An 18,338-nucleotide genomic window follows, 5' to 3' on the forward strand; every position below is an offset into this window, starting at 1 on the left:
TGGTGATCTTTTTTTCGTTTTTTTGGAAGGGCAGTATATATTTGACACTGAATAAGCTACACACTTCAGCATTAAAATGATTCATCCAGGGCTATTTTTGAATCATATCCTTGCCTTTTTGCTGACTGCTTCTCAAACGATCACTGAGATAGAAAACAGGGTTAAGGTGGATAAAATATTCAAAACCACACCAGTAACGACATCTTCCTTAAAGGAAAGAAAAAAAGAACTTAAATTGTAGTGCAGTTATAACCTTCACCTGCAACATAGCAAATGCTCATTATCATGCTGTATAATATAGCACTTTGCACCAAAACTGTGTGTGATCCACAAAGCCTGATTCAAAAAAGGTGAGCAGTGGATATTTATGGCCGAGTTTAAATTGTGACACCGCTTTTATTACTGGAGATTTTTTTCTATTTTTCACAAATTAATTGTGCTTAATTTTTTTTTTCAACCACAAAAATGAACTGTCACATGTCAAATCAAACACTTACTCCAGTGAACAGACAGAAAAAACATAGACACACCTTTATATAGTTCAGATAGGTTTGTGTACAGGTGATGTACACAAAAATACTATAGACATACATTGGCTGCAATGTTATGAGAAGTACCAATGTAACATGCATGATCATTTTTGTCATGGGCTTTAATAAAACTATTTAATTCATATTTACATTGTCCTTCATAGTCGGTAAGTCAAAGGCATTCATTTCCATTTGCTTAAAGGTGCGCTCAGTTTTTTTGTAAATAAATGTTTTAATATATAACATAATATATTAAATAATATACTACTTTATTTTGGCTAATCATCATATCATTAACATAATTCCTAGATAAATGAAAGAAATAGTTCACCCAAAAATAAACGTTTAGTTCAAATTTACTCAATAAACTTGAGTTTGTTACTGCATTAAAACAGATTTGAAGAAATTTTGCACTGCGTCAGTGGCTCACCATCGGATCCTCTGCAGTGAATGGGTGCCGTCAGAACGTCCAAACAGCTGATAAAAAACATCACGATAATCTAAATTTATTGTGATCATTGGCAGTGAATTCCACTGTTGAGCTGGCGATGCTCAAAAACTTCTCCAAATCTGCTGCAGTGATGAAACAAATACATCTTGGATGGCCTGAGGGTGAGTACATTTTCAGGGGATGATCATTTTTAGGTGAGCTGTTCTTTTAAATTGCATAATTCTGCACTCCAGGCTCCTGGGTGTCAGTATGTGTTTAAAATAACCAGCGCAACGTAAAGAAAAAGTTACTGAGTGCACCTTTAGTATCTTTGTGGTCTGGCTTTATAAAACCGTAAATGGCATTTTCACCTTGTTTATTTGTCTTTACAATACCTATCTCTTTATTAACAAGTTCTCAAACAAAGAAACAGATCGGTGATTAAATAAATACTTGAACAGAGCCGTAAGCATTTTGTAACCAATTGCTCGCCACTAAATTGATATAACGATGTAATTACTGTACGACATTCAGGTCCCTGCTTGCATAAAAGTCTCTGTAGTGAGATCCAATTGCCAATCATCTCAGATTTGCCTTAATTCTACAATTAATCACATTCATACTTCAGTTCCAAAGAGAAGAAACGGGTTCGCACATGCACTGGCAGAAATAATGGAGACACACAAATATAACTTTACTTTACATTCATTTGAACCTCCATTTTCTGTAATGAGTTCTTCCGCTCTGCCCTAAAAGCATGGCTTTGTAAATCCCTCATTTCACATGGCGGTGAAAGATGGCACTAACCTCTTGTGAAATCCTCCATCTCCCCTCGTCTATGCGTGCAGCGAATAAGGTCCTCAGCAGTGCAATATCTTTATGAAAGCCTTTCTGAACTCCACATTGAAAGTGGTATATATGATAGGGTTGACGGCACTGTTCACATATCCCAGCCAAGTGAAGGCATTGTACATTTCCAGCGGCACCACGCAGCTCGTGCAGTGAGTTTTCAAAATGTGAGTAATAAAAAAGGGCAGCCAGCAAATAATGAAAACACCTGCAACAGAGAAAATAAAGCTGAGGTATTCTGAGGACAAGACCTCAATCTAGGACTTTTATGTAGCTTGTGCTCGGCATACGGCTGAGAAAAATGACAGCATCGTGACCTCACCTAGAACAATAGCCAGCATCTGAGTAGCCTTCTTTTCTTTATGCTGGGATATCTTTCTCTTGCTCATGGTTTTGGTCACTGTAGTTCGGGTTTTGCCATTGGGCAGTGCCTGAGTTTCAACAGGTTTGGCTTCTTTAGGGGTCTGGACCTCCTTGGCGTGCCCATTTTTCTCATCTACGTTTGACTGACATTCACCGTGGGAGGGAGAGCCATGGATGGGGCTTGGATTGGCCAGCAGATCGACGACCAGAGTGGATGCCAGTTTCTTTTTCTCTGGAGGGCTGGTGCATGGAGTAACGTCCACCCCCACATCACCACCTTGGTGCAGGACTTCCTTTATTAGTTGCTGTTGAAGACATGTTTATTATTAGTTGTATGAAGACACTTTGAATGCCATGAACTAGTTTAGTTTTTTTTGTTGACATAATTAATTTTGTTTATATTTGCACTATATAAGAATACAGATAACGTACAGCTAAAAGAAAGTAAAAAAAAAATGAAACAATATAAAAAAACAAATAAAATGGTCTTTTAAACATTGTAATGAGATATTAAACAAAAACATATTGTGACACTTTAGTTTACGGACACTATTGTGACACTTATTAGCATGCATATTACTGTTTACTATTACTTATAAAGCTCATATTATTATATCGATAAATTATATTACTAAAATAAAGGGAAACAAAATATTTATGAAGGACAATTTTTGAAGTAATGGAAAAAAAGCTTGACTAAACTATATTGCAATATGAAAGATATAATGTAGATCAATTAAAACTATAAACCTATAATAAAAATGAGTAAAACAGCCTATAGTGTCTTATTATTCTTGTTTTTTTCTAAACATAATTTTTATATAGTCTGGACAGGGCCGGTCCAAGCCTTTATTGGGCCCTAAGCCATATTTACGTATGACGCATTAAACCAGCAGACAATTGAATTTTCACAACATAAATATTAATTAAATTGTACTTTTATTACAAGTTATGTTTTTATTAGGGATGCACCAATATTTCGGTCGCCGAAAATTATCGGCCGTAAACGGCATTTTCGAAAGAGGGTTAGAAAGAGAAAAATGATAATACAAGCTGAAAATATGCTATATAATATATGGCGTGTCCGCCCTGTCATTCCACGCTGTGATGCTCCGCTCAGTATCCGCTCGATGAACGTGTACCTGCCCGTATACGTACGTACGTATGCTCAAATAACAAAGCTCAAAAAGCAAAGTCTGCTCGAATATGCACCGACAGGACTTTTCTATTGTATTTTCTACTGTGCTGTAACATGCTGCTGTACAGCTGATGCTACCCTCTCGTGATGATTGCTTTCTGTTCAATGGAAATTAATAAAAATGAGCAAACAATACATTTATTACAGTATTTCATTAATCTGTCCTAATGTTAGATAATACAGCTGTTTGAGTTCATTCAGAGTGCATTAACTAACAAGAACAACTGATGACTTTAATACTGCATTGGTAAATGTTGCAATTAACAAACATTAATAAATAAATGAATAAACCATTGTTCATTATTAGTTCATGTTATCTATAATATTCTGTCCAGTTTTGATACTTTCAGTAAAAGTGTGGTTCTTTTTAAAAGCTTGCGTTTTCATTTATTTTTATTCAGTATCGTTAAAATTGTGTTAAATTAAAAAGAATCTTACAAAATGACTCTATATTATTCAATAAAATAATAAATAATCATTACAAATCATTTTCGGTTTCAGTTTCGGTCACTTGCATCCAGAATTTTCGGTTTTGGTTTCGACCCAGAATTTTAATTTCGGTGCATCCCTAGATTTTATAATAAAAATTAAACGGCAGAGAGCATCTGTAAAACAACAACTCTTGATCTATATCTAGCTAACTGAGGCATAATGATATTGGAATATAATAGCACCCAAAAGGTAGGCTAGCTTAAATAATGTTAAGCTGTTATCAGTTTATGAAACAGAACCTTATTTTTATTGCAAAATTATATACCCAGGAAAGTTGCTTTTACACATAAAAAAACTAATCAAGTAAAATGACATATTATATTAAAATATCTATTTGCTGATGTTTTGATGTTCAAACATGAACTTAGCTAAAACAAAAACATACCCTAGGCTAAGCTAACAATCTGCTCAGGGAAGCCTTTCTCGAAAGCAACCATGGTCGCAAGTTCTGTTGCTACCAACAGAGTTCAGTGGAAATAATGAGAACGACCAAAGTTAGTTAACTATGGTTTTAAAACACACCCCCCTGCCGCAAAACAACTATTTGTCCCTCCTCCACCCTCAAAATCAATTTAACCCTTTGATGTTTTTACTGCCACTGAGCCAGAGAAAAAAAAAAGTGGAACGACGTGAAAATAAATAAATTATATGTACAGATTATTTACTATTGCACTTTCGTAAAATTACAATTTCCTATCGACATAATATATCACAAATTAAAAAAATTAAATAAAATGTAATTTCATGTCGGCTACTCTTGGGGCCCTCCGGTGGCCACAAGGCCCTAAGCAGCCGTTTAGTTCGCTCATGCCTTGGGCCGGCTCTGAGCCTGGAATACTAGTAGACCAGCATGGGAGAAAAGTACATAGTACAGTACACGCAATATTGAAAATTATGTTACGTGTGAAAATAAAAAGGGTATTCAAGCTTATTTGCACTAACCTGACAGACCCTGACAGCATTAATTGGTGACCTTATGGCCTCTCATTAACTATTCACATTTAAAGTAGTTGCTAAATCAATGCTTGTTTAATACAGGCAGGCTGTCAGCATGGATGTATGACTCACAGTCGTCCAGCTATAATCCATCTGATGTGATATATGACTCACAGTAGCCCAACTGCAATAAACAGTCCGTGAAAGAGAAAAAGAGTTTTATTCACTTACATTTATTCACCCTTACAATTAGTTAAATAAGCTAAATCTAATGATAATAAATGAATAAGAAATAAGAAAATATCAATGTTACATTAACTTAACTACTACCTCGTAAATCTTCTGCTAAAAACTGTTTTTTGATGTTACTGCAGTTTTTTACACTCCACATTACTTTCCCAATGTAATTAGGAATGTTCTTTTTAACTGCAATTGTAATGCTTTTCATTGACACTAATAGTGGATGTATTCAGTGGCTAATAAAAATCTGCTTTGCACAACCAGGGGTGCATTTCCAAAAACCATTGTTAGCAGACTATGGCTGTTAGTCCTGTTGAACTCTATAGGTAACGGCAGAACTTCTGACCATATTGCCTTTGGGAAATGCGCCTCTCAGTGATCGTACTTATAAGTATTCAAACAAAGTGTCTGCATTGCATTCATTCAAAAAGTTTTACATCCCCTTGAGAAACTCTGTTTACTCGAATAAAACTTCTAGGCGAATGTATTGAAATAATTTTTTTCTTCCATCGCATATTTTTCCCATCGCCACGGCCCCTTAGGGCTTTATATATACAAGATCAACAAAATCTAAAATTTAAATCCAGTTATGTCAAATTAAGACTCTTAATAAGAAATAATAAAGTGCATTTCAGTGTGTTAAATACAGACAGAGACTAACAAAAGTAAAATCATCATCATTTATCATGTAATTATTCAGTAAGTACAAAATAAGGGAAACGCCATGCATTAATAAGTTTCACTCATGTACTAATTTGCAATTAAATTAGTAATGGTCCTACTTTTTAGTAATCACAGAACAAAGAAAAACGTATAAATAGTAAACAGGTGTGTTAAATAATGTGATACCGTTAACAGTTTAATTTATTTTATAAGTGCAATATAATCAACCCATGAAATGCACTCTTTTTTATATATAGGCTATGTTTATTAGCCACCTGTTTTCATTTAGTAGTAATAGCAAATGGAAATTTGGCAGCTTTTGTGAAGTCTAGTGTATAATGAGTCTAATTTACATAAAACATAGGTGTGTATGCAATTTAATTAGCATTAGAATGCAGGACAGCTAGTTAGTGAATAATCAATCAATCACTTTTATTTATATAGTGCTTTTAACAACACAGATTGTATCATAGCTAGGTATAGCTAATGAATAACAGAATAGTTAGTGAATAACAGGTATCTGCATTGATTCACCTCGTGGAAAAGTGGCGTAATGGCTTGTTTTTTTCATAGAAAAAGTGCCTGGTATACAACACAGGATCTGTGGAAAAATATCCAATATTTTTGCAATACTCCAAAACTGTACCTATACATATACTTCCCTGCACTATAGAGGCAGTTGACACAGACAATTTTTATCACTTTTCACGCAAATATTGCTCTGCATGGTTCTTCGCACAATGCATGTGATCGCATCAAAACAGATTTACCATTGTGCAGAATTTGCTAACTAATACAATTTAATGTTTGTATCACATAACCAACTCTATGTGTATGGCTTTTCCAAAAAAAGCAAGATTGCTCAGTAGCTCACCTGGTACGGCATTACTGAAGCAACTCCATTCATAAGCAAAAGTTATGTAGTGTGTACTTCAAATGGCCAGCTCCTTTTTTTTTTGTATGGATTTTGTTTTAGAACCGAACTTCTCTCCCCATAAAGAGGAAAGAGCATTGAGATATATTGGATGTAATGGTGTAAATGCAGAGGCAGCTGCATACATATACTGAATCTACAGAATCACAATGCTTAATAGCATTTTCATTACTTGTTTTATAAGTAAAGCACACTTACTGCTTTCTTGTTTTTTGCAGGTAAACCCCCATTGGTCTTAATGATAACTGTGCACAATTTCACATCTTCAGGATGAGTGCACTTTTCCTGTGGCAAGAGTAATAAGAATTTGATTCAGCATGTGGTCGACATTAAATTCCAAAGACAGCATGGAGCCTTGAAAATCATTCATAGGTATATTTGGAGCCTCTTGATGACACACAATGCAAATAAATCCACTGAACACAAAAGAGCCTTTCTAGCCCAATGAAAAAGAGATTTCTTCAGTAATTTGTAAGTACCTCAAAAAGTCCTTGGGACCCTTAAAAACTAGATGACTAAACCCACTGATCCAAAGTGGCCATTAAAAACAGCTGGTGCTAGAAATCGATGATGAAAAAGCACAAAAGGTCAGAAAAAAAGAAATAATTTGTAGCTCTTCTGTATTGCGATGAAAACAGAAGATGAATAAAGGGTAACCGGTATATCATATTCGCAATCTGCGCTGACACATAAATAGCACAGGGAATTATGTTTAAAAACCTTACAGCTCAGGAAAAATGGCAATGACTTCTTTTGCTTTACCGGCTTTACTTCCATAGTGTCCAGTGGGTAATGCATATTCATCAAATTCAAAAAAGGCAATACCCTCATAACCAGATACAATGTACACAGTGGGGATGCTGAAATCAGACTGTCTAAAGATAAAACCACCATTCATTTTCATTTCCACTATACTTAGATATCTATCTGCCAGTAGCCACAACCAAGCATTAATTGACATGTACATGCAAAATTACTTATAGTTCGTCCATCATAAATAGTTAGCAGATATTAATCAGAAAGTCTACTAATACTCTAATACGAGTTCTGTTGCAAAATGTAAGAAAGGGACCATCAGAATAAAGTGTTATCAATGAATCTAACAACACTGTAACATAATACTGATTCAAGATTTTGGGATCATTATCCTGCAGGTCCCAGCATTACCCCAGGAATTCTATAATTAACACTAAAAACTTCTCCCCATATTTTCTAGAAGGAGGGCAACTCTCTTTTCTAAAACAACATTGACACCATGTCTTGTCCAGTGGGGAATGCTGGGTATTTTCTCTGAGGCTACTGTCTCACATGGTGCATATCACCTTGAGAGGGGGCAGAGCATCAGCGTCTGTCTTCTGGCAGCTCCGTTTAGTGTTGACCCGTTTTCGACGCTTACGAAGAACCACGTAGATCTGCACGTACACGAGAAGGGTGATGATGAAGGGCACGTAGAATGACATGATGGAGGAGTAGACAACAAAAGCGGGGTTGGCGATTTCACATACGGTATCATCCCGTGTAGCTAAAAGAGAGAGAGAGAGAATAAAATATGGTTACACAATTAATTACGGCTACAAAACTAATTAGGTCATTGAGGCACTGGCAAATGCCTGTATGGCAAATTTCCCCTAACAATTGCAAATTAGCTCTAGATTAGAATTAGATTAGAAGCGTACTGGAAACTTTATAACAGTATGACAACGTCGAGTGAACTCAAAACTTAATACAAATGCCGTACTGGAAAATATATATAAATACATTGAAATATAAGATAAGATTAAAAAGACTTAAAAAGTTATATGCACATCAAGATTTTTATATTTGGTTATGTCATTGATGCAGTGTAATATTAAATAAAACGTATTTACTACAGGTTTAGGGTTAAGTTTAGCCTTAATTGCTATCAATTATGAATATACTATATATGGGGCTTTTGAAAGTTTGATTCCGACTGACTGACAAATGTTTTAAAGGAACACTCCATTTTTTTGTTTGGAAATAGGCATATTTTTCCAACTCCCCCAGAGTTAATAAGTTGAGTTTTGCCATTTTGGAATCTATTCAGCCGTTCACCGTGTCTGGTGATAGCAGATTGGATTTCATGATCTATGTAAAGCCATGCCTTACAGTGCTATCTTCAGGCCCGGAGATTAACTGAGTAGATTCCAAAACGGTAAAACTCAACTTATTAACTCTGGGGGAGTTGGAGGATGAGCCCCAAAAAAGTGGAGTGTTCCTTTAAGGTGCATGTGCAAATATTGTTTAGGGAACGCACAGCTGAAGTTTAACGCTGGTCTTGATAGCATTACGGTTCCACTTCTTCAAATGATTTCAGTTCATTAAAAGTTATTTCAATCTACAACAGCAAAGGACCAAAATCTGCAAAGCATAATTAATAAACTAAATAATGACAAACATGATAAAAATTACAAACTCTCCATAATTTGCCATTAGATTTTATTATCTATGGAAAGCACATTCACTTCTTTTTGAAATTAACAAAGGAGTCTGAAATTGGGATGAGAATATTAGTTATAATAAGATTATTATTATTATATTTTTGCCCTAACGAGCCACAACAGTGATTCAAAACTAACAACAATGGGTTCTATTTTAGATATTGTTTTATTTCAGAGACGGCTAGAACAACTTTTTAATAAAGTTTTTAATGGAATTTAATAGAAGTCACTTAGTATGTTTGTATTGCATCATATTTGACTATTTTGGGCCATTTAAAAAATGATAAACCTGACCAGTGTTATTTTAACTATATAGAATACTACATTTCATTTTTATCATTAACTTACATTTAAATGTAATATACTTTTTATGTTTTAAAAAGTGAAATTTTCAGTGAATCTCTATGTTGTTGATTTATTGTGAAATGCATGTGACAATTAATTGATTAAATTAATTTTAAAAATTATTTTCATTTTGTATTTTTATTTAGATTGTATTGTGTGTGTGTGTATATATATATATATATATATATATATATATATATATATATATATATATATATAATACAATCTAAATACAAAATGAAATTAAAGGGAAACATTAGGAAAAATAACCTAATGTTAATTCTTGTGTGAACTGTTGCTTTATGAATATTAGGGAAAAAAACTCATTTACCTGTGTTATTTAATCCGAACAACAAGGGGCAGGAAATAGCGAATGAAAGCACCCAAACCACCGAGATCATTACCGTGACTCGTCTCTTGGAGCTGTAGCGTGTGTTGTACAACATCGGCATGGCAACAGCCGTGTACCTACACCAGAAGCCCAGAGGGAAGGAGATGAAGAGGGGGTGGATTTGCATTCAGGCAGACAAACAGAGAAGGAAACAATGATGGTCACACCTGACTAGCTGCCTCTGATACAAGCTGCCATTATTGTGCCATCATCTCTCTTTTTTGTAAGTGTAATAAACCTAAACATCATCATGATCATCACCATCATTTCCAAAGCTTTCAGGGGTCTTCCTAGCCCAGCAAAAAGCTTACCAAGCTTACCAAGCATGAATTGCACTGATGTCTAGTGATCTCTGCGTTGTTTTATAGCACTGGTTTCATGAATTCAGAATGATCTGTTTTTTGCAATGCACTTCTGTAATCCGACATGCTTTAGTGGGACTCTTCAGAATGTCAAAAGTACCCATTTATAACATTATTCTCCATCAAATAGACGTCATCTGATGAACTACTGCTGCCATGATCAATAAAATGTAGATGAAGATCTCTTCTTAACTAATATTCAGTATATCACCTGCTTTCTGTGGATGGGAATAGCATGGTTCTATGTTAGTGACCACTGACTTTCATTATATGGATGAAACATTTTTCTTCCTTTTCCATAAAATCAATTAAGTCAAATACATTTGAAACAACATAAGAGCAGAATTTCCATTTTTGAGTTAATTATTCATTTTCCTTTGTCTTTCATCTTTCCTTCACTATTTCTAACAACTCACTCACCAAATGGGTTTAAATGACTTTTGGGTGCTAGCACAACTGTATAAACAAGAAGATGCCTATTTCATAAGGTATAACATCCCCCCGTTCTACTGACCACAAAAACATGTAATTGATTTAAGACATTCTTGCTATTCAAAAGAATCATTACACTTTTCCTGAACCGACAGCAAAACCTACCTGTCAATACTAATGGCACACAGATTAAGAATGCTGGCTGTACACATCATGACGTCCAGGGTGACGAACACGTCACAATGGATTTTACTGAAACGCCACTCCCCCACCACCTGCAACACACGTATATACACACACAGACTTGAAAAAACAAGTTCAGTTATTTACTGTGAAAAACAGTAAGACTATACTGCCCTACCTGTCTTAGGACATAAATGCACCTTGGCGAACTTTTTAGCGAGACGCGTACCAACAAGTACATATCACTGCAGTTTCCAAAAGAAATGAACACTAGAGGCAGTAAACTCTTTTATTGCTTTTCACACAGATTTACAAAGCTTCGTTTAATAAATCGGTTCAAGTTAAACCATGGATCTTTCAATTCTGAACCGCCGCAATACAAACCTACATCAACGTAAAAATGTGCCAGGGTTCACATATTAAACTTACGTTTTAGCGCCACTCAGTGAATGTTTCACTTTGAAACTGCGGTGAAACATGCGGTAAGGCACGTAAAAACAGTATTGCACAGAGGTACATGTTTTTATGAGACCAGGTTGATACTTGTTAGGATTTCTGTCTGTCTGCCGTTGGTCTGTCCGTCCGTCTTCTTTGTGTATGAATACTGCCATGAAACCTGAGCATAGCTACACTATTTTAGATTCATAGCGGCGCATATCGAAGAATCTTTTTTCAGTTTGATATCATATAAAAATAACAGTATTTTAAAAAGCTTTTGAAATAAAATGACTCATGATTGTAAAATGCTGTTGACGGTTTTATAATAATATCAGGAATATCCAGTTGTTTTCCACAAGACCTTTTATTTAGAACCTGTATGCACTTTTGTATGGAGAGATTTATAACACCCCACAGAGCCTTAGCAGTACTGCTGAGAAGCCATTGATACACACAAATCAGTGTGACGACAAACGGCAGCATTTCTAGGAAATATTCAAGTTTGCAGTTTTACAAGCAAGAGATGAAACGATAGCTCACGGAAATGTAAAAGGGCTAAAAGCATTTGAGAAGTGGGAGATATATTCATGCTTTATTAATGCGTGAAAGGCTATTTCCTCCATCATTCATTCAGTAGTTTGAATAAAAAAAAGAAAAACACATTCCATGGTTGCCTAGCTTTTGTTGTTTAATTTATCTCTTAATATTATCTCTTAAAGTCCACCACATTTCTATTCAAGTGCATTCAAGCTTTTAGTAGTGGTCTTAAGCTCTTAGTATGAATAAGTAAAGAAGTACTTAATGGAATTTGAAGTATGCATACTTAGGATGATAAGTGATAATACAGTAATTACTGTGTGATTTTTTTGGCTCATTGTGCGTTGCATATTTCTTTAATCATTTTTGGCCTTTTTACTTTGACCTTTCTGTTTTATTATAACTATATTCAAAGACTATAACGTAAGACCTAACGTAATCAGCTACTGGAGTTGTTGTTATTCTTAGACATATAAAATGAAGAATGATGCTAAATTGCCTACATATGCCTCAGTTCCAATGCAGTGCAGAAGGGGAGAGTGGGGAACAACACTTTTCAGTTGGTGTAAATCCACAAGGGGTTCAGAGGATAATTTTTATCTCACACTTGTCTAGTACAAATATGTCACTTTGTTTCATTGTTACATTGTATAATTTTTTTCTTTATATGACCTAAAAAATGCCCCATAGGTGGGATACATATGACGACTTACGTTATCTGATATAATGGAAAAAAATATATATAGACAAACAACATATTTTTGACAATAAAATAAAAGTGTCTTAAATTAAACCTAGGTCAAATAGCCAGCCTCGTTGGCAGAGTCTATTTAAACTAACTCCATTTAGTGTAAATAGCATCTAATTGCTTTATACACTTAGTGTAAATAGCCACTTGCAAAATAAAATGATTAAATTCCTTAAATTTAAGTTTTTGAAGAATTAAAAATAATCAGATTTTTCAGTTTCGCAATAAACATTACAACCATTTTTTGGTGAATAAAATAATAACATATTTTTTTATTTTTAATGAATATGACAAACTGAGTTAAAAAATTTACTCCAGTCAGAAGTGTATATTTAGGAAAAATATTAATTTATATGATCAAAAGATTTTAGAATTTTGTTGCACCGTTTTCCTCTATTTAATGTTGATTAAACTGAGTTAATGGCATTAGTGTTGTTTTTGGAAGCCTTTTTTAATTTTTGTTTTAGTCTAGACTTTGTGTCAAGCTTTGTGTCATTTTAGTTTTTATTAGTTTTAGTCACGTTCATACTATTTTTACTCAAGTTTTAGTCAGCTAAAAGTCCGAGCATTTTAGTTATATTTTAGTCAGAATTATCCATGACTATGAGCATTTACTCCATAACTTATAATAGATTTTTATCATCATTATTAATATTACTAATATAACCCAGTTTACATTATTATGGCATACATTTATTATGGCATACATATATTATTGTGAGCCTTACAGCACTAGTGTGCCATTTTTCACTTGTTATTATATATTTACATATTATATGTCACTATTCTTTGATTTTAGTAGATCTTCCCTAAACTGTTACTGTTTTCCTTCACAAACAACTTAAAGTGGGCTTTGTATTTATTAAAAAACCTAATCAGTTTCTTTTGCAGCTGTCTACCTAGCCCTAGTTGATTGTGCCAAACCATTCCACCATCAAATAACTACAAATCAATATGTGTAGGTTATTCTAAAAATGTCATTTTCTTATATTAAACAATTATCCTCCTCAGAAAGTGCTTTCTTAATAGAGTTAGATACCCTTTCCAACTGAGAACTTATTAGTACTCATGTGGCACCACATTAGCCGGCAGTAGCTGATACCAAGGGAACAAGACTTGAGTGAGCTAATAGAAAGAGCAAGATTTTCCAGAACAACTCTATAGAGTAACAATGAGTCGGTCTGCTTTCTTCTTTATCTCAGGAGACGTAAAGAATTTTTCTCCACCTCTTATCACTGCAGCCTGTCATATCTGATCTACCTGTCATTTTCAGCAATAACAAATATCAAAAACTGAAAGGAATCTTTGGATTTGACATTTGACTTCATTATAGTACTCTTTGGCATAAACTTTTGTGCTTTTAGAGATAGCATATAAATCAAAAGAGTATCATAACTCGTGCAAAGCTTCTTGGGAGGAATTCTGCAGTCCACCATGCAAAACTGAACTGAAAATTCATTTTACATTCAAGTAGTAAACAGCGTTGAGTTGGAATTTTAATGTAAAACAATTTCAATCAATTCAAGGATCGATAGCCTTACAAATGTGATAGAAATGTGCATTTTATACATTTCATTAAATTTTGCAAGAATCGAATAGGGGCCAATTCTTACTTTTAAAAATGCATACAGTTCGTGGTTTCTTCTTTCGACCATACATGCAGTAATTACACAACTAATGTTGTAAATAACTCGTATGTATTGTTTTCCAAAACTGTAGCTGCAGGAAAAGTGACACCGCAATGAATATTCTTATATTGTCCTATATTATGAGCACTATATTTACTCATTCTTCAAAACCTTCATAAACTCTCCAGAGAAATAACTGTTATGGATGTCCCTTTCTGCAAGAAGGAAATGATGAAGGTTTTCACTTGGGAGTAGTCATTGATTTGGTGTTATCTCACTGCTTCAGCCTAGTACTTTTACAAATCCCTACTATAAAAACACACTTTCAACAATGAACACTTTGTGCTATATCATCAGTCTATTTTCGAATCCTCCTAAATCATGTCCTGTCAGCTGGAAACGTCAACATAACTCAGCATAAATTTGCTTGATCTTCTTTCCCTCGTCACTATATCTTTGGTTCTTCTCAACACAGATCCTATTAACTTGACTTAGTTTTTTATAAATCAGTGCTGGCATAATTCATCAGCCTTCCCTTTCCCCATCCTCTCCATCATTAGATGCAGGAATCACAGTGAAAGCATGTCTGCCTGAGCACATCTTTATAAAGCTATTCATTATTTACAGGTAAACGATGACAAGGCGACACTTCTTTTCACTGCGGCAAGACTCTCTATCTCGCTCGACAGCTCAATACAGTGTTTGCAACACTGTCAGGAAACTCTAGAGTGATTGAAGATTTCTATCTTATCTGTCTAGCTTTAAGTCTTAAAGCAGGTGCCTCAGTAACCAAATAAATTGTTCGCTGGGCCTAATTCAAGCTCTTCGACAGGGTGGTAATATAGGGGGCACGCCAAATATTTTCTGATCTCAAAAATATGCCATTTAAATATATATGTATATATAACGTTATTAACTTTAACCAAAGATAAAAGTTAGTTTCATTGGTCCTCGTTCATTCAGTAAAATTAAAGTGTCATGTACAATTCTACTTTGCACATCAATAAGATTCAAAGCATTAATATGACAGTATAAACATTTACCTTAATCACGCAGTGGTTGTTGTGTAGATATTTATTACGTTAACACTTTATTTTGATGGTCTCTTATGAACATTCTGTTGATAATAAGTAACTTGCACCAACATGTCAACTAACTTTCATTAGAGTATAAGACTGTCTTCTTATTATCTGTTAATTCTTTATAGTCATGATCTCCCAACAGACTTTCTACTGACTTTAGGTAGTGTTAGTCTACTATACTCTACTAACACTCTCATGAGAGTCAGGAGATATGTAGTGGCAATGGTAATTATGGTCAATAGAATGTGTAGACCATGTCAGTAGACCATCAAAATAAAGCAAAACTTTATTACTATTTTAAGTGGCATTTTAAAACTCTTTTTTTCACTTTCGTTTTTGCTCATATTTTTATTTAATGGATTTATTTCTTTACCACTGCTTTGGCTTTGAACGTTTGTGGACTGGGTGGAATTCTTAATTTATTTAACATTTTATAATATCTATAACCTATATCCTTCCACTATACCATATTTGATTGTTTTAGAAACAATACTACTTACAATTTTGTCGTGACATGGATTACATGGATTTTGAGGCAGTGCTATAATGGCATTTTACCCATGATAGTGACTGATTTGATATATTCATTCGGTCTAAAAAAAGGAAGTATTATAGTGCTTTTGATGCGCAAAGAGTTTTGAGTGCGCAGTTGCTGACTGCTTTAATACACTATTAAAAAACACTCTATACTTCCAAAAGACTTTCTACAACAGCCAAAATCATCAACATACTTCAAGAGACAATGGCACTATTCCCAGCCACCATTCAGAAGGCGTTTGCTAGTGCAATGATTTCAAAAGTCTGGGCATTTCAAGTGGTTTTATAATTAAACTGGCACTCTTTAAGACAACTGAAGACAATGAACGTGTTGACACATGCAGAATGTTACAGTCCTTTCTAGTCATCTTTGTGTATTATAATTTAAATAGCTTTTTCTGTTCAATAATGGTGGATAACATCATTCATGTTTTTGATCTGAGTTGTGAGCTACTTTACGGTAACAGAATCCATTGCATAAACCCATCTAATCATTCACCGTGAACAATCACGGTGGCCACATTTCAAGGAGGTTGAAAGAGCAGCTGAGCTGACCCTGAGAAGTGCAGCCAAAGGCAAGTTCCACAGACTGATGCGGAGTGAGATGGACATTGGTAAGAGACATGGCAATGATGCCAAGTGGGTCTCTACTTTTTTCCTGACCTGCCGTACATGAGTTGTGCAGAGCCACAGTATTTCAAAGTTGGCACAGGATGAAAATGTCAGCATGCTTTCATTTCAACCATGGTAAGGCTTCTCATGTATCTTTAATAATGCTGCGCTACCAATGAGGTTTTGCACATCTGAGGTTACGCTGAAATATGATATGGATTATATTTTATGGCCCCATGAACATGTCCGTGGAGAGTTTGTAAGGTTTGAAGTTCAAATTGAAGCATTTTAACTCTTTTTTACATTTTTTGAATCTTTTATGTATAGCATAATACATGCTGTTTGTTTCATTGCTATGTTAATAACTCGGAATGGACTCAAAGACAGTACATTAAAATTCTCCATTTGTGCTACTAAAAGCACGCATTGCCTACATTCACAGGACTATTATCATTATTTCTGGTTAATGGTGCAACTGAATAGCAATTCAACAGAGCACGCCTGTTGCGCTTTAGCAGTAGAACTGTAGGCTTTTGAGATAATATTGCCCTGAGCACAAACTAAATTTGAATAAATCCAACGGTTGGCTTTAGCTATAAACATCAAGAAGTATTAGGTCTGTGGCAGCGTTAAACTAAAATCATAAAATATATATCTATATATATATATAGAGACAGAGAGAGAGATTAAGTAAATGAATAATGAAAAAAATTCCAATTTCTGAACTAAACTTTAACTAAAATTTAAATGGAAACAAAAACATGAGCAAAAAAATATTTATGTCAATAAAACAAATAACAATAACCCTAAAATAACTGCTGTCAGCCTACATGATTAAAACAAAGGATAATGCAGGGGTTCTCCAACAACAGCATAATGAAAGGTTCCTAAATAATGAAAGGTTAGTCGATTTGTTTTAATTCTATGCCACTCAAAGTCAATCAATGAATCTATCAATGAAGGTCAATGTATCATTATCAAATGACCTGCAGTAGCAATCCATCTGGGAAGGGAGGGACATGAAGGTGTTCAGCCAGCAAAAACATTAGCCTTTTAGAATTATAAATATTACAATGTCCATAAGTCAAACTTTTGGGATCAATTGAAAAGCCATACATTCAGGGAGCTTCATATTTGAAACCATGGCAGAGACTCTAATTCTTAAAGGAATCAGTTGTATCTATTTAAATGCATGGTAGACAACAAATATTTTTGTAACTGATGTCGGCCCAACTTGCCTTATATTGAACAATGAGGCATGAATAAATAATGTTTAGTTTTATTTGTAAGGGACGCGCGCTATAAATTGGGACCATATTAGTTTTCAATACTGTGAATGCTTCTGGAGACCCTATTGTTATGAACAGCACCTCTGTGGCTCTCTCTGACCACCACCGAGGAGCCCTCACCCGAGTACTGATCGCTCTAGGACTCCATTTCCCATAATCCCGTGCCTTGGACTGATTAGCGCTGCCAGGTGTTCCTCATTCCCTTTCCCCTTTAAAAGATCTGCCCTGCCATCAATCTGTGCGAAGTCTTGTTTGTTTGTACAGCAATTCCGAGCGTTTATCCCTGTATCTGTATTCCTGTTGCCGACCTTGTTCCTGTTTGATTCTACGATTGATTTCTGCCTGCCTACCGACCCTCTGCCTGTCTTTGTTTACGTCTCTTGGATTCCCCTGTATACTGTCGTTCGCTCCTGTTTTACCCTGCCTGTCTGACCACGATTAAAGTCTGTCGCAAATGGATCCACCTGTCTTCGACCAGTCATTACAGAAGACTTCGCCACTACCGGATCCAGCGGATATGTATCAGGTGATGTCAGAAGTCTCGTCCCAAGCCGCCATACTCGCCACGCGCACCAGCATCAACTGCACAAACTCACCACTTTAACTGAGGAACTGGTGAGATCGATCCACACTTTAACCCTCGCTACCGGGAATCCAGAC

At 35.0% G+C, this 18,338-nt stretch overlaps 1 protein-coding gene across 3 annotated transcripts in view; it reads right to left on the reverse strand.

Annotated features, from left to right (window-relative positions):
* Positions 1-226: 226 nt before the first annotated feature.
* Positions 227-18,338, reverse strand: part of LOC122350945 (D(2)-like dopamine receptor) — a 50,329-nt gene continuing 32,217 nt past the window's right edge. Inside the window, exons 3-8 of one of the 3 annotated variants that reach the window (XM_043247728.1) lie at positions 10,790-10,899; positions 9,771-9,907; positions 8,141-8,157; positions 7,958-8,047; positions 2,132-2,477; positions 227-2,017 (exon numbers count right to left, since the gene is read on the reverse strand). In XM_043247728.1, coding sequence (XP_043103663.1) covers positions 1,821-2,017; positions 2,132-2,477; positions 7,958-8,047; positions 8,141-8,157; positions 9,771-9,907; positions 10,790-10,899 — 897 coding nt within the window. In that variant the 3' untranslated portion in view covers positions 227-1,820. Of the gene's footprint in view, positions 2,018-2,131; positions 2,478-6,833; positions 6,921-7,957; positions 8,158-9,770; positions 9,908-10,789; positions 10,900-18,338 lie in introns of all 3 variants that reach the window. The other 2 variants (XM_043247729.1, XM_043247727.1) reach the window with 2 other exon arrangements.

This window comes from Puntigrus tetrazona, chromosome 8 (genome assembly GCF_018831695.1).
Source record: "Puntigrus tetrazona isolate hp1 chromosome 8, ASM1883169v1, whole genome shotgun sequence".
Taxonomy (NCBI): Eukaryota; Metazoa; Chordata; class Actinopteri; order Cypriniformes; family Cyprinidae; genus Puntigrus; species Puntigrus tetrazona.